Source organism: Gossypium hirsutum, chromosome D07 (assembly GCF_007990345.1).
Source record: "Gossypium hirsutum isolate 1008001.06 chromosome D07, Gossypium_hirsutum_v2.1, whole genome shotgun sequence".
In the NCBI taxonomy this organism is placed as follows: domain Eukaryota; kingdom Viridiplantae; phylum Streptophyta; class Magnoliopsida; order Malvales; family Malvaceae; genus Gossypium; species Gossypium hirsutum.
Window position 1 is genome coordinate 5,065,701 of NC_053443.1, and position 21,431 is coordinate 5,087,131.

The 21,431-nt window shown below is 34.7% G+C and overlaps 4 protein-coding genes across 7 annotated transcripts; 2 read left to right on the forward strand and 2 right to left on the reverse strand.

Moving 5' to 3' along the window:
* Positions 1-118: 118 nt before the first annotated feature.
* LOC107953639 (E3 ubiquitin protein ligase RIN2) lies at positions 119-7,828 on the reverse strand. Of its 3 annotated transcripts, none has more exons than XM_041097169.1 (13): positions 7,624-7,810; positions 6,715-7,110; positions 6,090-6,167; positions 4,690-4,776; positions 4,464-4,585; positions 3,757-3,853; positions 3,493-3,595; positions 2,707-2,864; positions 2,467-2,604; positions 2,319-2,386; positions 2,035-2,229; positions 920-1,289; positions 119-723 (listed from the first exon to the last, which is right to left on the reverse strand). In XM_041097169.1, the coding sequence occupies exons 2-12, from the start codon at positions 6,949-6,951 to the stop codon at positions 959-961; spliced, it is 1,614 nt and encodes a 537-aa protein (XP_040953103.1). In that variant the 5' UTR covers positions 6,952-7,110; positions 7,624-7,810; the 3' UTR covers positions 119-723; positions 920-958. The 3 variants fall into 3 exon arrangements, with proteins under 3 accessions (XP_040953103.1, XP_040953104.1, XP_040953105.1); XM_041097171.1 differs by lacking the exon at positions 119-723 and adding an exon at positions 1,363-1,437 and having other exon boundaries at positions 1,155-1,289; positions 7,624-7,828; XM_041097170.1 differs by lacking the exon at positions 6,090-6,167 and having other exon boundaries at positions 7,624-7,758.
* Positions 7,829-7,878: 50 nt separating this feature from the next.
* On the reverse strand, positions 7,879-11,106 carry LOC107953640 (putative glycerol-3-phosphate transporter 1). Its single transcript, XM_016889007.2, has 3 exons — positions 10,940-11,106; positions 8,952-10,015; positions 7,879-8,781 (listed from the first exon to the last, which is right to left on the reverse strand). Exons 2-3 carry the CDS (start codon positions 9,958-9,960, stop codon positions 8,216-8,218), a joined length of 1,575 nt encoding a protein of 524 aa, XP_016744496.1. The 5' UTR covers positions 9,961-10,015; positions 10,940-11,106; the 3' UTR covers positions 7,879-8,215.
* A 5,098-nt stretch (positions 11,107-16,204) lies between these two features.
* Positions 16,205-16,995, forward strand: LOC107953637 (peroxisomal membrane protein 11B). Its single transcript, XM_016889004.2, has one exon. It carries the CDS (start codon positions 16,205-16,207, stop codon positions 16,889-16,891), a length of 687 nt encoding a protein of 228 aa, XP_016744493.1. The 3' UTR covers positions 16,892-16,995.
* A 776-nt stretch (positions 16,996-17,771) lies between these two features.
* LOC107953638 (dynein light chain, cytoplasmic) lies at positions 17,772-20,271 on the forward strand. 2 transcript variants are annotated; one of them, XM_016889006.2, is made up of 4 exons: positions 17,772-18,071; positions 18,165-18,299; positions 18,884-18,994; positions 19,625-20,271. In XM_016889006.2, the coding sequence occupies exons 1-3, from the start codon at positions 17,772-17,774 to the stop codon at positions 18,896-18,898; spliced, it is 450 nt and encodes a 149-aa protein (XP_016744495.2). In that variant the 3' UTR covers positions 18,899-18,994; positions 19,625-20,271. The 2 variants fall into 2 exon arrangements, with proteins under 2 accessions (XP_016744495.2, XP_016744494.2); XM_016889005.2 differs by lacking the exons at positions 18,884-18,994; positions 19,625-20,271 and having other exon boundaries at positions 18,165-18,554.
* Positions 20,272-21,431: the final 1,160 nt, after the last annotated feature.

A 21,431-nucleotide genomic window follows, 5' to 3' on the forward strand; every position in this document is an offset into this window, starting at 1 on the left:
CAAAACTACCTTTTTTACTGCCAACTTGTCCACTTCAACTCTGTAGCCCTGCCTAATCTAGTCTACTCTCAAACATAGGAAATAAACTTGTGGGTGTGTTAAAGTACTACTAATCGAATTTCAGTAAATGCAAGATCAAAAGCCTGCTTTATTTTTATTAAACTTGTGGGTGTAGTTACAATACTACTTAAAACCCAAAGTAAAGTTGAGAGTTTCGGATCCACTGCCACCATTCTCATACAAACATCTAACAAAACAATGTACGCCTTTCTCTCTCCTTTTGCTGCTTCAGCTGTGGTAGGATCGAGATTCAAGACCAATGTGAATGGCATTACCAACGCCAACCCTCGTACTCATTGCTGATCACCAACTTCTATTTTTCACATTAAAACAATAACAACAACAAAAACCAATACAACTGTTAACTTCTCAATACTTTCTTTTCTATCCATAACACCATCTGATTCACCAACCTTGCCTTCATATTCACGCAACCAACCATCATCATATATTTATATAAGAGGAACCGGCCATTCTCTGATCCCAACAACCTCACAAAGGTTGGCATTGCCATTGGCATCAGCATCACATATGCTAAAAGACCAGGATATTTGTTAATGAACTAGAATGGATGAAGCATGTGTCCAAGGATACAGCACATCATCACATTTGGAGAAGAAGATTATTCACTGTGTCAGTAACAGAATTTGTTCTCTGCAAGTCCTGCAATTTCCAATGTCAAATTACATCATTTCTTATAATTATAATAAACAATAAATTCAATTAGCTAAGCTGTTCCTTCCCTAGAATAATTTTCCTTTTCCTTTTATCTTTTAACAAATGAAAAACCACACTCGACTGAACCGAGTAAAATCTGCAAGCTAAAAATCTTAATTGTCATATTAAATCCTAACCATACCTGAATAATCATCTCATCTGGGATATGTGGCAAAACCTCTCATACAGTCTCAGTCATAGCAAGTATGTTTGCTATGTTGCCATTTCCTGTACTTGGGGTAGTCCTCATACGTAAACTGCCAGCATTTCCAGGGTATCTTCCACCGACATTTGGTGGAACTGATGAAACAGATGCAGCGGCCTGAGACGGATTCATGGACCAGGGGCTCCAATCAGTATGTTCAACAGCAGTATCTCCGACAGATGCAAGATGCCTCATCATCATATGAACTCTCCCAAGTCCGACAGATCCAACACCGGTAGAAGGACCTTCTCCATCAACACTCTGGGTTGGCCAAGAATGCGGCCATCCAGAATCCAGTCCTGCACTCCTACAAAAACCAAATAATATATATCAATAAGCATCCTGAAGAACAACAAAGAGAACAAGAATTTCCAACTCACTTCCAAAATCAATTTTGGGTTTGCAACAAACATTATATCTTAGGCATCTGAAAGTTGCCATCTCCCTTCTGACTCCTGCATCAACAGAAGAAATAATGCATGCGATGCAATTTACTTCTTTCTAAAACCAGAGGAACCTTTCTCTTTAAGGACATGGATATGGAGTGATAACAGCAGCAGATGTAGGGCAGCAGTTTGCTGCTAATGGAGTTGAAGTCCATCAAAATCCCACCTACCATTCCCCCAAACCTAAATTAATTCCTTCCTTGAGAAAGAAAGGAGGCAGACCACCAGTTTAACCCTACCTAACAATAAATGAACTACTTATTACCCAAAAAATAAAAGAATTCCTTTGTAATCAGGATCAAGAGTAAAAGTTTCCCATCTCAATTCGAACTTCTAAATGATTGTTCAAACAGAAGGTACAACGTTCAAACAGAAGGTACAACACATGGTTATTTCAAAACAAGCTGGGGCAAACCACCTTTGACCCTCACTAACAGAAAATCCATAAACTATTCAAGGCACAACGAAAGAATTCCAGTGATACTCAGGGCACTAAATGAATCATACTTTAATACTAACTTCTAGATTAAATGATTGTTCAAAATGAAAGTACAACACACTGTTATTTCAAGGCAAGCTAGGGAGACTAATTTAAAGGAACCAAACCTCCAAGGGCTGCCCTCCACTGGGTTCTGCATTTGATTTGGGAATACTCCGGTAGCTAAAGTGTGACCAGGCATATTTTGCCGATCAAGCCCAGAATTTATTTGACGGGAATTCACCTCATTTTCAGTTCTGCCCAGGAAAAGTGGCTTTCTACATGTTGGACATGAGTAAGCTTCATTTAAGCCTTGGTCCAACCTGGCATGGTATATTAATATCCAGCATTAGGTTCAGCTGCACACATAGCAAATACACAAACCGAATTTGATAGTAGCATATAATCATACCAAGATCTCAAGCAAGAAAGATGAAAAAGGTGATTACAATGAAGCTTTTTAGCCTTGGCCATAGATTCCTGAGCTTAGGCAAAGTTAGTTAGACATTAAGAAATCAACGGAAACCAGAAAGGAAACAATTAAAAAAACAAAAGCATACCCGACATATGGCACATTCATCATCATATGCCTGTATCTCTTCAGATGTTGCATCAGGAAGTGCCGCATGAAGAGCACTTAGTGCCATTCTCAATTTGATAAATCCCTTTATTCGTTTCACAATTGCAGTTAGCAATGCCTGCTCAAAAAAGTTGAATTGGTGAACAGAAGGAACATGTATTGGGATGTCAAATTATCAATATTGGGCTGTAAAATGCTCCAAATACAATGGAATATTTACGCGTATATTCAAGAAAAGAACTGCATCTGCTAGATGGAATGCCATGCCATGAAGCCACCAAATAAGCACATAATGGCCAACTGCCATTATCAGTGTTGCCAAGTCAAGGAAGAAACCTAGATTGCGAATAAGAATCCCCTTCCATTCCCAAAACGAACCTGTAGGTGCAATCATCAAAAGAAAATAAGAGGAAGAAAGTGCAGGGAACAAACAGAAGGCTAACAACAAGGAACCTCGCCCTTTTCAGCCAGATAATAAATAAGAAAATAACAATCATTCTAAAAGGGGGAAAATGTCACATAGTAAAGGAATGCAAAGAACTTAAGATTTACTAGAGGACAAATATGATGAAACCTGCAAGCCTAGAAAAAATTTAACAAGAAGCATGAACGAAATTGCAAATAACCAGAAGGCATAAAATGTTGCAATCTGAAAGACTTGAACATAATAGCTCCAAGTCGTATGGATACTGAAGAATAGATCACATTCACAAATACAAGAACAGGTGCCTCAGCTTTCTCCATTTATTCATATGTCCTTACCTAGTATATATGAAAAACTATAGTAACAAGGATTATGTTAATGAGAATGGAGATGATAATATAATGAGAACAATACAATGAAATCCCTTTGATTTATTGCTCACTTGCTTAGCCATCTCAGGAAACAAAACTCTTCAAGTCATGACATTCTAAAGTAGAGAACCATCAAGTATGAGAACATCCAGCCAACCTATCAACAAACAAAGTACTTATATCCATGCCAAAAAAAAAAGAGCAGAAATACCTGCAACTGATAAATCAAATAGTTTTGATCTTTGGCAATCTACAGTGTTGCCCACTGCATGGAATGATATTTCAAGCAGCTGAAACCCATGAACCAAAATTGCCTGTATAGAATACCATATATAACAAAGCCACCTAATCAAACCAGGATCCAATATTTTCACTGAATAATAGTATTATATAACTTTATCAACAAAAAGTGTTACATAACTTCTAGAATGATTGCATTTATCATAAAAACTGCACATGTATATATCAAGCATACCTGCATGGTCTCAAAAGTAATACTGAGAGGCTCAAAAAACAACAGCAGAAACGTAGACGGATTCAGTGTTTTGTATAGCACAAAGCTTAGCCCTATCCTGAGTGCACCCACAAAAAAAACAAGGATATTTCACATATTTATTAACTTGTGCGAAGCCAAACTGCCTTCTTCCAAATTATAAAAAGCAGAAACTCCACTACCCGCAACGCAGGAACAAGTTTTTGTACTATACTGTTTGCCTTAAGCTTAGAATCACCAAAATTAACGCCATGGAATTGCACTCTAAAGGCACTATTTAGTTTAGACAGATAGAAACAAAGAAGTACAATTCTGAAGCTACTGTTCACTTTAAGGCACTTTAGAGTTGGGACCTATCCGATAAACAAGGTTATTTGTGTAAGATAACTTCAAAATACTGTACAGGCTTCAATAATATTTTCAATCCCATCTTTCTATTCTTCTTTTGGTGTTCAGAGTGGCAGTAAGTCCCGGCCACCAAAATAGAGGCATCGACAACAGAATTCATATTCCTATTAAAAAATAACTAACATCATTATAGCCTTTGAGTTCTAATGCTGCCATGCATTCTAAAAGTATGATAATGCTATTCATTCTATAGTAATTTTAAAAAAACGAAAAGAAAAAGAAGGGATGTTGTTTATGGATGTATTTCCTAATTCACATAAGTACAAGACATAGAGCAATACCAGAAGAAACTGAAAGATAGGACAAAGAGAAACACTGAAAAGACACGAAAGTATGCCCACGGTGTAACAGAAGGAGATGCATTCAAATGCTCAAGTCTATCCCTGCCCAAAGCTTGAAACATCTGTAGTGTGTGCTCAAGAAAATGTTAGGATACATAAGAAGCAATTCAAATTCAATCTCTTCCATCCTCAGCTAAAAACAAGATTTCCATCACAAATAGTATACCTTTAGACAACATATAACAGCCAACCAGATTAACCAAAGACCTGCTTGGATTATTGTTGGTGGAATAACTAATGGTAAAAAGGTCCCCTGTGCAATATCCACCAATATACATATCAGAATTAGCGAAAAGAAAGAAGAGGAAAGAAAAAACCTTGAAAGCATGTAAGAGAACTTAAGATGAAAATAGTCCCAAATATTTACCAATTTCAACCCTGATTTAGTTTCACCATAAGAAAGTATCAGCAATTCAACCACAAACAACTTATGCCAACCCACACAACATATTTAGTTCAATTAATCAATTCAGCTGCCAATACAGTAGTACCTATTGTCATACACTACAGATACAGAGCTAGAAAAAGAAATCTTGGGGATGGTATGCTGATTTCCTGTAATATATCCAAGAGGACCATGAGGTTTCTACAAGCAAACAGACTGATAATTTAATCAAAGAAGTGTAAATTGATCTTCTTCTTCCTCAAGGGGCTTTCCTCTCTTTCCTTTCTCTTTATTCTACTGACTAGGTTGGCATTCTCTGAAAACCACGTATATCCTCATTTATCCATATGCATCTTCCATCCAATACTTTAGTCAAAGAAATATTCCTTATGCATTATAACAAAAATAAAGAGTTCTCTTACACCCTCACACAAACAATGAAGTTTACAATCCACCCATCCTTTGGTGTATCCATCATATTGCAAAACCATCAGCATTCAGCATATCTAAGGTTGACCACAAAGTGGCCCTTGAGATGAGCCATGACCGAGGGAAAGATACTATTCTTATTTGGTGAGAAAATAAATGGTGATCAAAGTTAGTAATCACGAATTGTACAAACCTAACTTCAGCAGCTTAATATACCTCCTCAAGAAACCAAATATAATTGAACAAAGGGACCCTATCCTGAATACTGTCTCAGGAATCCAAATGGTGAGCCAGACCAAAAATAATTCACAACAGCTGGTAGTTCAATTTTCACCAGGTGGTCTCCAGCCATCAAGAAGCCCAATATGATGACATTCTGATACAAGAGACCAATACTCATCAACTCAAAAAGTATCTATTCCTCATTAAAGTATTAATAGTTGTGTTAAAACCCTAGAAAAACTTAAGCCTTTGCCTGTCCAATAAAATGTAACTATTCACAATCAAATCTTCAATTAAACCTTTTACCAAGAGCACTAAGAACTTCCTCAATTTAAATCTGCCCTAAGCACTGTCATCTCTGTCAGTTTTCTGCATCATCAAATTTACTCTCCATAACCATACTCTCTAAATATAAGAAAGAAGGAAATAGCGTGTTCATATGCCTAAAGGATATACAGACTAAACATATCAGAAATCCAGGAAACCATCCATTACAGGTTAATATTGTTTAAATCAGTTAAAACATTTACCTTGTAGATAACATAGTTGATAATGCGTTCTATTAATTTCCGAATTTCTAAAGGGTATAACTGACCAAAGAATACAGTCTGCACATGGAAGAAGGAACCGCCAAAGAGTGAAACAAGGTTAAAGTACGACAGCATAAATTTACTATCACAATAAATAATTACTCTTAGATATATAAACTCCAAAATGAACCTGCCTATTTCTTCAAAGCTCAAAAACAAATTTACTTAGGAAATGGATAACAAAAACCCACTAATTAGCAAGAACCTAGCTGAAGTTCATTTTCATAATTTCAGACATGGAGCACTTGTAAATCGAATCATGAGAACTTCAAACAATTATCAAAAGTTGACATATATGCTTCACATTTCCACAGCTTTTGTTTATAGCCAGGCCTTGGAATCAAAGTATCAAACTGGTTTCAGAGTGTTCAGAATTTCAAATGATTCTTCCAATGTAATAAATAATTTTGACAACGTCATTTATCTTGCAAAACTATGTCAGCATATAGCTGCTTCATATCAGAGTAATGTCTTAAGACAGATAACAGTTATCAGCTCTCATTATAAATTTAAATTTTCAAAATCATTAATACTTAAAAGGCTCATGGAAACAGACTAAACCAACCTTTAGAGTAAGGATGACTAGAATAAATACATTGAGCACAAAATTTGCCAGCAGAGCCATGGAGTAAGAACCCAAAAGAAGCTCAAGTACATGGTTGACATTTTCCGTATGAATAAAATTCCCAGTAATTAACCCATCAGTTTGAAGTTTATCCAGTGAAAATTCTGTCCGAAGTCGAAGAGCTATAAAGCTTAAAGCTGTAGAGAACGCTGAGATCACCAAGTAGTTCACACCCATTGGTGACAAACACAACTTTTCCACCAAAAACGAACTTGCTGGTTTTCATTAGAACCAAGTAAACATAACTAATCACTGGGCAATAATAGCAAACTTCGAAATCGGCACAATCAATGGTAATGAAGTCAATTACTGAGGCTACTTTGCAACCATACGAACCTGAAAAAACATGCCCAGATATAACCAACAAAAGGGGAAAAAAGAACAAATAGTAGAATTTCTTGAATTCTTTTATGACAAATTTTCAGCTTCTAAAAGATCATTTCCTTTTCTTGCCTCATTAATTGGTTCCTTTTAAAGAAGACATATGTAGATGGAATATGAAACAGCCACCATATAAAGCATAACTATATTGAATGACCACCAAGAAAAAGCAAAATTGTATTCAGGGAATGATCTATATTACAATTAAAGAAGAAGTTTATACCATTTAACATTCATAAAAAATCTCATCCTAATTGCCATAAATAAAAACTGAAAACCGAAAGAATATGGAGGACCAAATAAAATTAGGGAACTGAATGGAAATGGGAGCAAGAACAGTTATCGAATTGGAGATATTAAAATTTTTTCCATAAAGATCAAAAATTGATAGATTCGAGAAGCTAAATGTAAGAATTTATAGATATTTTAAGTGAATAAAAGATATATAGGATGAAAAGAACACGAAACCTGATTCGATCTAAAGAAGATGAAGAAAATGCTATGACGAGTTTTCGCAATTCACCGACAATTTCTTTCCTTTTTTCTAAAGAAAAATCTGAGAATAAAACGAGCAGTTAATTTTTGCGGGAAACGCAAGAAAAAAAAAGAGAAGAAACTCGTCAAAAAGAACAAATATAATCAAAGAATAACTTCAATGTTTACACTATTATCCAAAAGCAAGTGCAAAAAACTGGCAAGGATATGCCAAAAGTAGAGGTGAAGTTTTTAATAAGCAACAGCATTGAATGATGCCTTCATCAATTAATATAGTGTAACATACAGAATGTACATACAGATTGGCAGAGAAAATCCTCTCTCATTACTCTTCTATTTTCTTTTACTCCAACTTCTCCCTCCAAATAATTCCTATAATAAAAAATAAAAATAAAAACTCCACGGTAATCATAACTAGAATCATGGAGAAGGCTAAAAAAATCTTCTCCTTGCCAAGTCATAAAGAAAGCTTTTCCTCTCTTCATTTTATAACTACAGCAAAGAAAAATATGAAAATCACACACTATTTATACAGGTGGAGCTTATGTTGCCCCTACAAAATCAATCATACATCCAGTTCTGGAGCTTCAGATCCTGTTTGTGATCCTCCTTGTGACCTTGATTCGGAAATCCTAGCTGCCACCTCGGCCACTACAAGCCTTGTCAACAGTAGCCCTGCAACTAGTGCTGCTCCCATGAGCATTGTGAAAACCGCGCTCCAGCTCTCCGCAGAGATGTAACCAGTTAATAATGGTCCGATTGCAGCACCAACAGAGCCTGTTCCATCTATGATTGCTGTTACCGTTGCCAATGCCTTGGAGCTCCCTTTTAATGAACTGTGTGTTCCCAGGTCTGCTGAGACAGCAGTTGTTATAAGAGCATAGGGGCCATTTACGAACATTCCGCAGATGAACATGAGAGCTACATTCATCACCACGGAAACGTGTCCGTAACTACGGTAGAAATACAGAGCAGGGATAGCACAATACATAAAAGTTGCCGCAGTTATGGCTCTCGCATCTAGACGATCAGAAATGTGTCCAGCTAAGATTCCTCCAAGCACCCCTCCAATATCAAAAAATGTCGACAAGTTTCCAGCCGCCTCATTGGATAAATATTTACCCTCAATCGCTGCAAGATCAAATAAAGAAAGGCTAATCAGAAATGAATCATCTATGGACAGCCAAGTTTAGCATGTTTAAAGGAATACCATATATCCAAATGGTATAACAAATTATCTATCAACAGCATTCAAAACTACAATAGAGAAATGCATAGGAGAAGGAAATAAAGAAGAATACCTGTATGGCTAATGTAGTATGGAAGCCAATAGAGAAATGTGTAAGCGACCAATTTGGCAAAGAAGAGGCAGAAAGCAAAAGGAGCAACCCCAGGAATTTTCCAAGCCTCAATGAACCCTACAGCTTTTTCCTTGAGCTCCGTATTTGAGCCCAATAGAGGCTCCGTAACTCCCTCTTCCTCTTCGCTCTTCCTAAGTGAATCCACTTCATCTTCTTCTCTATAAGCACCGACTGATTCGGGACTAACAGGCAGAAAAAAGAAAACCACCAAGCCCATGAAAGCAATAAGCAGACCTGGCACAACAAAGGACCAACCCCATCCATAGCTCAATAGTGCTGAAGCAATCAAAGAACCAGTAATGTTGCCAACAGATGTGTGAGCATTCCATATACCCATAATCAGCCCTCTCTTTTTCTTCCCAAACCATTTACCAACTACTGCAACAACCGAAGGCCATCCCGTCGATTGAAACAACCCAGCAATCATTTGCACTATCAGGTAGTAATAAAAGCTATGGATTTTAGCCCAATACCCAGCACCAAATAGTGAAGTAAACAAGCCAGTTCCAACCATTCCCACTGTCAGAAAGATCCTTAGGTTCATTCTATCACCCATGTGTCCAGAGAAGTACATTCCTAAAGCATATACTGAAAGAAAGGCCACATCAAGTTGACCAAGCAAGGCCGTCCCATCAGATCCATTAAAGGGCGCCCAACCATCTCCTAGAGCCCATGAAAGTCCTTTGCTTTCAGCTGGAGCACTAAGGTATGTTATCCTCCATGGGAACTTCAAGCCTACATCTGATGATTGGGGATCAAGGGCACTCTTGACAATGCTGGTGGTTTTCCTCGTTGCATGATAGCTAGCGTATGCGAAAAATGTTACGATCAAGACAATGGCTTGATGACTTTCATAGGAAAGCTTCGCTTTCTTAATGTATTCCAAGAATCGAATTCCAAGAGGCTTGCTATAACTTCTATCAGCTGGCAATTCATGTTGTGAACCCATATATTTTGATTCCCCCCAAATAAAAGAAAAAGACCAAGTAGAGCTCCAACTTCCCCTGGTACACCAAAATCAGACAGCCAATAAGCTACGTTAGATTGTTATTTGATATACAATTCCAAAGTAATAATTGCTCAATTAAAAACAGAACTTAATGAAAAGAAAAAGCAACAAATAAATAAAGTTCTAAATCAAATCAAACAAAGAGAGAATACTTGATCGGGTATCACTCAGAAATAGTTAAAATTCGTCAAATGGTTGAAAATAGGTTATACTGTTGATATGGCTCCTAGAAATTAATTGAGATGCTGCTAAAAATTCAGAATCCCCAGAAATATAACAATATCAAGTTTCTAAAATTGAGATACTGTGCTGGAAAAGTCCATGAAATTCTAGTCAAAATTCAATAAAGTTTCAAAGTGTAAACAAGTCCTTCAATTAGAAACTTATAAAAGAAACGATATTCCTTGTCTTCAGTAAAGAAAAGACCCCAATTGCAGTTATTGCTTTCAACCATTAAACAGTCTCAAATTTAACATAGAATATTAACTGGACCCATGAAATAGATTGTAACCAAAGCAAAATTAGTTCCATAACAAATAATGATGCAACGTAGCAGAGGATTCAATGGAATCTTAAAAACATCCAACAGGTTCATAAAAACGGCAGCTGAAAACGCAAACAAAACACCATCAAACGCAGGTGTCGATACATATTCCACATGGAAAAAAAAACAGAGAATCGCCAAGAAACAGGTATCCAGAGTTTCCAATGCAAATTTTGACCATTCCAAATAAAATAAAACCCAAATGGTCAAATTTCCACCCTGGGGAGTTCCCCTCAACACTAACGCCAAAGCAATCTCAAAGAAGAACCCAGAAAATAAGTATATAAAAAAAACAAATTTACAAGAATTACAGCTTCAATATTGACGAAACAGATACATTAAGGAAAATACAGCAGGAAGAAAATGGATCGTTACCTCGAGCTTAGCTGACTTCACTAGATTGCTTTGCTATTTCCTTCGATTTCTCTCTTTCTTTTTCCTAAAAATTCTCTTCTATTGTTTCTCTGCTCTGTTTTTCTCTTCTTCTTTTCCCCGGTTGTTAAGGACACGGACTTTCAAGCTCCAAGTGCAGCGGGAGGGAGGATTCCGAAACTTGACATAAATAATAATTTAAATATTTGAATTGTCAAATATACCCTTACTTATTTTCCTATTAGTATTTTACTTCCTCGTTTATTAGATCACCTCATTTTTATTAAACTGACATAATTGCCCCTCATCAGAACGTACTGGCCAAGCATTATTAAAAAGCGAAGGCAAAGTCTTTGTGGTCCAATTCCTACTGCTAAAAAGGGTTAGTAGTTGAATTTTTTATTAAGTTAATAGTCAATTGGATGAGATTCAATATTTGCATATAAAAATTGATAAAATTATTATTTAGACCCCCAAAAATATTGATAAAATGTTATTTGGTCCCCCTAAAAAATTACTTGACTTCTTAATCTAAAATTTCTAATTTCGCAACTAAATCTAAGGCAAGAATCTGATTATGCATGCATAAATTATGCAATGTTCTCTTTCGCCAATTACTTTCACACCAAAAAAGAAAAAGGAAAATGAAAGTGAAATTTAATTTCCTTATCACCTTAAAATAAAAAGCAGCTCAACTTCAGTGGCTACTGTTTCTCTTTTTATGGTTTTCTATTTCAGTATTCTAAGCCACTAAATTGGCTACCAATGCGATTTCTCCTTTTGCACATCCTAATACATTAATAACGAATATAAAGGCAGGGGCCAGGGGTTTTGAGAGGGACTACAAGGACTAAACCCTGAAATTGAGTATAAAGCAAAGAAGGAAGGATAAGTATAAATGATGTAGGTTATTCAATTCTTCACGTATGAAAAATGTGGAACCTTTCGGAGAGAAAAATATTTGTCAAACCAACAGGGTCGGGGTATGGAATACATAAACAAATCCACCCACAACGTGCTTTTTTTAGGTTTCAATTTGTTTTGAGGATAGGGTCAATTGGGTCACGGCGGTCAAAAAATAAGGAAAATGGCGAAAGGGTGATTTGTGGGAAACAAGGGAGGATATTTCCGTCAATCCAGGTGAGGGCGAGAGTCAAATAATGGAAATGGCGGATGGAGTCGGAAAAGCATATTCGCATATCCGAGAAGAATTATTCTGAGAGGAGGCGTATATCCTCATCCTTCTTTCGAGGTTGGGACCCACAACTGCCATGTCGGATTTTGGAGAAATTACATGGCATGATGTGGATCGTGTTTAGGATCTTAGTACAAGTGGAACTGAACATAGTACTCCGCCAACCTTGTATTCCCATGGGCTGCCTGATCCTGTCACTGTCATTATTGGCAAACGCCGACTTTGGATCAAATCTATTGGAATAAAAAATTTTAAAATAATTAAGTTCATGAATTTTATTTTATTATTTTAATTTGATTCGAGTCTTTTTCTAATGGAATTGAATAAAATTAAAGAAGTTAAACATTTTAATTAGAAATTTTATTATAGTATAACTAATTTCATACTAGATAATATAAGTAAAAAAAATAAAAAAAACATATCTTAATATGATAAGCTCGAATCATTAATTAACTTATTATTTTAGAATATTTTTAAAATTTTTATAAAATTTTTATAATTTTTTAAAAAAATTTATATTTTTAAAAAATATATATAAATTTTAGAATGTTTATAAATATTTTGAATTTTAAAATTTATTTTGAATATTTTTGTAATTTTTGTTGAGAGAAAACAATTTGCTTATTTACACAAATTTGTTATTCAAAATATATAATTCAACTCGACTCAAACTCAAAATTCAAATTATTTATTCGACTTGACTGATTAACTCAAAATTTAAATTTTTTTAATTTTTTTAAATCAAATCGAGCGACCGCTATTTCCGGAGATAGCCTTTGGCTAATAAAACTGGAAGCTAAAAATTTTATATTGGGAGTTAATGATAAAAATAAATAAATTGCTAATCTTTTATTAAAATATGGAATCCAGCTCGAGTCGACCAATTCTTGGCTAAATACGCCTTACCTTCTTTTGGTTCAAGTCAGAATTGGTGCGCAGTCTATTCTCCTCCTGTTTTCAGTCATACAGTACTGAATGAAGTGCTTGATATGCATAGCAGATAGCACCATGTTCTCTACCCTACCTCTAACTTTGCCTGCAACTTGACTAATGGATGATTTTTCTTTTAATTTAATTTTAAATTTAAATATCTTTTCATAGATTTTACACTAAAAAACAAAAATATTATTATAGTCATATTTATACACATGATTATTGTTCATGAAATTGACATTTTTGATAAGTTTTATGCATGTTGGGTACGTGTACTGTTCTAGTCTACCCCATATGCGAACTTCTTGTATATACAAACTAAAACCACAAACTACTCTTACAAGCTCCTCTGACGAACCCCACTACAAGACCTACACGCATCCAACTGGTAAGGCCTAACTAGATTACAAATAGGTGATCTAAATTTTACTTAAATTTTAGATTAGTGATCATAAATCCAGAAAATAAAAGAAAGGCTACTCGGAGTCGTAGTACTTTGAAGTAGTCCCTGCAAGTTGGAATTTAGAAGAATAAAAAGAGTGGGTGGTAGTGTCTCAACTGGGGGGCGGTGTGATGATTGGAGGGTCAACTTTATAACACTAAAGTCTTCGTGGCGTGCGCATGTGGGATATACAAACTACATGGTTTTGGTTTGTTTTACTATTTTGGTAGCCCACTTGTGCCTTCCCCCATCAATTAAGTACGAATATATATATGTCATATAATTATGGCACTACTATAAGTTCTAAATAGATGTGCATGTGTATGCATAATAATATTAAATTGAGTTAAAAAAATTTAGGGATAAATTTTAAATTTGTATATGATTTTTGTTTTAATGTGTAATTTGATACATGTGTAATTATATAATTATATGAAACTTTTATTGTGGTACTAGTTTATAAATAAAATTTTAATTTTGATTTAATTATATAAATTTAAAAAAAAATTTATTTTTATATTTGATAAATATAATTATGTTTGTATATATGTGCTACATCAATAATTATGTTAATAATTTGTGAGAAATATTAGATTAAATTAAAATTTCATATATAAATTTGTACAAAATCAAACTATATATATAATGGTGATGGGACTAAACATGAAGATAGGCCAAACAGATCTAGGGGGAAGGGTGGCGAAAAAGGTATGAAAATTTGAGGAAAGGAAGTGATATGGTTATTGGAGATACAAATCATTTGTTCAAACTCAAAGATCTACTTAAAAAATGAGAGGATTTGGACAGATATGAGACTCGAAAAATGGACTTAGGTAAATTTTAAGGTCTATTTTTCATATGGGTTAGGTTTTAGGCAAGATTTTTTTGACTCGACGTTAGCTCTGTTCGACCAGACCCAAATATATTATGTTATAATAAAATATAATATTAATTATATATTTTAAATAATAATACTATATATTTATATTAAATCACTAATCTAATAACAAATAAACCCCCAAAACCTGAAAAAGAACTTACCCAACTAAATAACCCAACCCAAAATATAAAATTCTAAACATCATATTTAATAAAATATTTATTATATCTATTTGAGTTTTTTTATTATAATAAAGCATTTATTATATTTATGGTAGTGTTTTTAATATAAATACTTTTTAATGTATTTTTAAGGTGTTAGAAAACTTTTATTAGCGTTTGTTAATGCATTTAGTATATTACATTTTTAAATAATAATAATGTAAAAAATCAAATATAAACGAGCCAGATTGGGTCCAGATTTACTTTTCTTAAATTGAGTTGAATTTAAGCAAAAAAGTAAATATAATTTTTAATCAAACCGCACCTAGACTTTAAAATTAATTTAAATATATTATATGAGCCCAATCCAAGCCCAATCCTACATATGTTTACCTCTAATTGACAATAAAGTGATCCAAAGCGTATCTTTCGAAGATAAACTTTTGTGTGGAAATGTGTTGAATTCACACCGTGGAGAAGAGGTGTTGGAACGTGGATGGTATTCCTTCTATCTACTTTTCTAAACGAGCCCCTGATCCTTAAGGCTAATCATAGGGCTAGGCCCTCAGGAAGTATGCGGGTTGAGGACCCTAAAACTTCCATTCACAAAGGGAAACGAAAAGCCCATACTCCCAAGTTTAAATCATGCTTGCTACAGCTGGCGTTTACAAATTAGCCAATCAACAGAACAGGTGGTTTAATTCTCTCTTATGCTCATTATTTAAAAGGAGTTTGGAATCGACATAAAGATATATTATCCAATTTTTTCATTCACCTCAATCCCTTTTCTAGCACACTAGAGAGAATTTTGAACCATTAGATTTTGTTTGTTGAATCAGATTGATTACATAAAGATAAATTTAATTATTTATTATGAATACACTATCATATTTGAATTGTCTACTTAAATTTACGGAACGAACATCTCAATCGTTATCTTATACATGGATGGTGTTCTCCTCTCCTTTGACATTGCTGGGGTGGATGCCACTGGTGGTGTGGGAGCCCAAGGCCTTGACCTCAGTGACACAGTTCGAAGAATGGAAGAATATATTCCTCAAGTTATTGTTGAGGCAGCTGTAGAGAGGTGCTTCAAGTTTGGATCAGAACCAGTTCCATGTCATGGATGTTTCACTCGTGGTCCGGAAATTGTATAACCTTTTAAATCACGTATATGAAGATAGTATATGTGCTTCCTTTATTATCTTCTGTGTTGCTCAGCAAATGGCAAAATCAACCTTTAGTCCATAGCATACCCCCCCCCCGGTCGTATGTGTAGGTGGATTTATAACAGTGACACCAACCATGATGAAGCACAGTCAGTGTGTTTCACGGCTGTCTTTTGGGCAAATACAAAATAGCTTATCCTATATATGTGGTAGATAAGATGTGTTACTGTATGAAGAAGAAATAAGTCCACATGGCACCCCAAATTGCTGTTGATATAATAAGACAGAAAAAAACAAGTAAACCACTGGCTGTGAGTGTGAGGAGCTTAAAACCACAAGGCAAATCCCTCATAGTATTATCCCCGAAACCAAAAAATTCCTGTGGCTCTCACTCTCCTTAAACATGTCAAGAAATCAAATAAGGTGTTCACTAGGTTCATCATTATCAACAACACCCAAAAAGCTTTACCCTCACCACCACCTCAACAATGAATGACACAGTAGACAAGCTTGTGATCTTTCTAGCCAAGAGAGATGGCATTGACAAGCTTGTGAAGACCTTCCAATACGTCTCTAAGCTTGTTAACTGGCAAGTAGAAACCACACACCCAGACCTAGCAAACAGGTTCAAACAATGGGAGGTCTCCTCCGGTCTTAGCAGAAAAGCCTTTAGAACAGGCAGGTTCCTCACTGGTTTCAATGGGTTGAGAAGGAACCCTGGTGCCACCCCAACATTCAAGTTCCTAGCTGTACTTGCTAATGCAGGAGAGATGGTGTATTTCTTTTTCGACCACTTTCTATGGCTATCGAGGATTGGAACATTGGATGCCAAGTTGGCTAAGAGGATGAGCTTCGTATCTGCATTTGGTGAGTCATTCGGTTATATTTTCTTCATTGTTTCAGATTTGATCGTCATGAAACAAGGGGTTGAGGCCGAAAGGAAGCTCATGGCTTTACAAGAAGAAGAAGAAAATTCAAAAGATGCAAAAGAGAAGATAAGAAAGATAAGAGGGGATAGGGTGATGAGGCTGATGGCCGTGGCAGCAAATGTTGCTGATTTAATAATTGCAGCTGCAGAGATCGAGCCAAACCCTTTCTGCAACCATCCTCTGTCTCTTGGTATCAGTGGCTTGGTCTCTGCATGGGCCGGTTGGTACAGAAATTGGCCCTCATAGAACTAATGAATGAAATTGATGAACAAAGTCTTTAATCTTATTAGATGGAAACTCTTTACCTGTGTATCTTTGCTTTGCTATAAATGGTGAGGATTTCACTCTCAGAGATCGGTTTTCCTTCCATGTATGTTCCTTTTATTGGGAGCTATGGTTTCACTCTTATACTGCTACAAATAACTACCATCCCCTGGTATTATAAGGAACCAAAAGGCTTCATTTTCCACTTATTTTTACTCTCTTTTTTCCCTTTGCTGAAGATGGGAATAAAATTGAAGCCCCCCCTCAACCTCGAGACAAAAATAATTGATCCAATAATTCTCTGTCTTGCTTGGTTACTTACGGGGCCTAGTCCCTCTTATTATATCCGTAGCCTGTAGCCTGCACTGCACTCATTCCCCGTAACGTCACACTTCCCATTATTTCTTTTTTTAAATTTGAATTGCGAATAAAAAAATTTTGGTCTAATTTTAATTTTGATCCTTTTATGTTCATATTTAATTTTTTTTCTACTTTACATTGACATCTTTATAATATTATTAAAAAGTATAAATTATTCCTCTTAAAACAACCTTAAGAATTTGACATAAAAACCGATTTAAATGTATTGATTATTATTTGTTAAAATATTGGTAAAATTACATTTTGAACTAATGACAAAATAAAAATGAAAAGAAATCCCAATTTAAGTGGAGAGATTAAATCACGAATTTCAGAATAACAAAAAGGACTAAAAGCGTATATAACCCAGGAGTTAGTCTCTTTTTGGAGTCCAAATAAAGCAAATAGAAACAGTGTCAGTCAAAGCTCAAACTTTGAAGACACTTGCCTTCCTCCCTGCAACCATCGTTCAAAAACAACACACCCAACTAGTTTTGAGTGAATGGAGAGACAACGTTCTTATAATGGACGAAGAAATATTGACGAAAGACCCAAAAATCTTTCACAATGTAGGCTCCAGCGTTCTTCATCTCTGCCGCCGGTCGCCAGAGCTCCGCCACCACCTCCTCCTCCAAACCAATTGAAACTAGCAGCAATGGCCATCGATTTGAACGTCCGCCTGAGATCCGCCGATATGCCTCTCGCAATGCAAGAGCGAGCTATCCGGAAAGCCAGAGCTTTAGTCGACGCTAAAAACCCAGGTATTACCAAACCTACGCAGGTCGCAATGTGCCTTAAGAAGGTAAACCTAAAATCTTGCTTCTTCAGTCACATTTTTGGATGTTGGGGGTTTTGAGTTTTTTTTTCCTAAAAAAATGTTTTTTTGGGGATGCAGGAATTTGATGCGTTGTACGGACCGGCATGGCATTGCATAGTGGGGAAGAGTTTTGGGTCGTTTGTGACGCACGCCGGCGGAGGATTCTTGTACTTCTCGGTGGACAAGCTTTGTTTCCTTCTCTTCAAGACGGAGGTTCGTCCGCTTGTTAAACCTCCTTCCTTGCATAGATTGAAAATTAATAATGCCTAATTAATGTTTTGGTTAGAGAAAGAATGATTTTTCTAAATTTTCTTGCAAATTATTTATTGGGTTTCATCGTAAATGGAAAGTGTGATGAAATTTGGCGGAAGGTTTCAACCCATCTATGCAAGGATTGTTTATTTTACATGCTCTGTTTGTGCACTCAAATTTGGATATGAAATGAGAAGTTTTTCGAGTTTGATTTCACCATTGTCGACTCCTGCCCTACCTTACTTTTCAAAAGCTGAAGACTTGTTTAGAACATAGATTCAAATAATTTTACAAATAATTTAGACTCAAATGAATAGATAAATTTGATTATTTTTACAAAAATATATTTAATGTATAGTACATTATTTTTATTCAAACGAAGTAATTAGTATCGTATTGATGGATATATCATATATTCATTAAAACTACTACATATTAATATCGATTTGTTTTAGTATCCCGTTTTATCGATATTTTTGCTACAAAAATGTAACTACAGGAAAACTATTCCTAACTACACTTAACAGAAACTACACTGGTGATAGGGTTGGAATTGGTGAGCAACCAACTATACTGGGTGGAAGGTGTTGAGAACTGACAAACCTTCAATATAAGTTCTCAGCCAGTGGGGGAGCCAAGTGGCAGGCAGGGCCCGGGTACCTAAATTTTTTTTATTTAGATATTTTATAATTTATAAAATTTTAAATTAGTAATAATAAAATTATACTTTACTTTCCTTAAAAATAATAAAAATTTAATTTAATCTTTTAAAATTTATAAAGGTATAATCTATTAAAATAATAAAATTTTATTTTTACGATAAAATTTTTTTTAGCTTTGCCACGGTTCTCAGGCATGAAAAACAGATGGAAAAAAAATCATTTGTTGGCTACAATCGGTGCAGTTTTTTTATTTCTTCCTTCGAAGTACAGAGGCGGTCTCCTTTTATCACTATTCAATCAACCATAGAAGATGTACCACTTCCAACAAAAATGAAAAAGAAAATTGTTTTTATTAAGTGCAATTTGTTCCTTAAGGTTTTTGAGAATCTTAAATTAAAAAATTTTAGTGTTGTTGTTAAGAGATGATGATCAGAAGATATAATTAAGTTTAAATGAAAATTTAAGTATTTATTAAAAAGTACTTTTAACTTTTTCATATTTTATTTAACAGTGATATGATCAATAATGCCATACTAAATTTTAACATATCTATTATATGGGTTAAAAATTTTATTCAACAATTAGCAATTTCAAGTTTTATTGACGTTTAGAAGTGATGTGTAGGAGAGTGTGGCGAAGATTCAAGACAGTTGGCCTTGTCTGTTTGGACGGGAAGTCATTCTATTCGAGAGGTTAAAAAGGAGAAAAATGATGAGAAATGGGACCCAATGGAAGAGATATAAATGAGGTTTGAGGTGAGAGAAATGGTGAATGAGAGCCAAAATTTTTATTAATAGGATCGAAATAAAATGTAAAATCATTGAGGTCAAAGTCCAAAATAAAAAATTTGTTTAAAACAAAAAAAGCCTCAAATTAAAAATTTCAAGCACTAACAGAGCAATTAATCCTTTTGAGCCACAAAAAGGCCAAAGCTTTACTCACACGTTAGGAAGGGGAAAGGATTGTAAGAAACATAATTATTATCTCTTTTCAGCAATTTAATTCTAAATTTCAACAATTTTATTAGAATTTAATTTTTTTAAGATAAAAATATTGACGTGACATTAAATTATTAAAAAATAGATATAGGTTTTATATACTCCTTTCTCTAACTTTGAATTGTATAGGCCACATGTCACCTTTTGATAGATGAGTAATATAATATCATTTAAATCGTAAAATATAAAAGATATAAATGATAAGTTTTATCGAAATAATCTTATTGTTAAGGATAACTCAAGGAAGTAGTTGGACAGAGTCAAAGGTTGTGGTTTAATTTTTTTATGATTTTTTATACTTTTTAATAATTTAACTTTTTTTTAATTTTAAAGAATTTTAACCACTTTTTAATTATTTTAAATTCTTTTGAATATTTAATGACTTGAGATATAAAATAAAATATGCTAACACCATTTGTTTATAATTACGTCATTAATTTTCAATTTTGAATTTTTAAAATTAAACTAATCAATTATTCTGATTTAATTTATCAAAATAAGTAAATAAATAAAGGAATATTAGAATATTCTGTTGCGTATTGGCTGCAAAACGTCGTAGTTTGAATTATGATAGGAGTCTAACCCTTAATTGATATAATTGAAGTCGGTCAGATCACTCTCTATTATTGTTATCCATCTCCCGAAGGGAATGGACTAAAAAAATTCCATAACCTAATCAAACTCCTCTCTTCTTCCCATAAACCTTTTTCCATGGCCAGAGGAATCCCAAATTATGACGACGGTGGCAGCTTCTATGATCATACAGGCGGTGGTGGTGGCAGTGGAGGCCAATACTTTACCCAATCTTCTTCCCTTTCCACATCTTCTCCTTCCGATTCTTTGTACCACTCGTCTATCAATCGCGGCACCATCGGAGACGTATTTTTCGGCACCGACGATATAAGAGACACCAGAGATTTGCTTTACAAGGAAGATGTGCTGGAGAGTTACCAAAAAGAAACAGCACAAAAATACTTGAGGCAACGATCAAAGAAAAGATCAATCTCAAATTTCGGGTGTGTCGAGTTCTTGAAACTTCTATTACTATATTGCTGCAGATGTATAATATAGGCTGATTAATTTCTAGTCTGTAGAAGCTGAAAATCTTTTGCAATTTTATGTTTATATTTTTCCATCATAAATTGAATTTATTTCCAATAATAGTAAGGAGATCAGCCTTTCAGCTGTGAATATTTGTGAAATTACTCAAGATTTTCATTTTCAATTGTTTTTGCGACTGAGAACGCCATTTTCGATTATGGAGTTTTAGAGCAGCAGTATACTGGAAATGCTTTGCTGGTTCCAAATATTCTCCGCTACACTAATTTTTCGGTTCATTTAATTATTATTATCATCTATTTTTGGCAGTACTTAGCATGCCATTTTTATGCGCATATTATTTGTGTGATTCAGAAGTTTTCAAAATTTCCAGG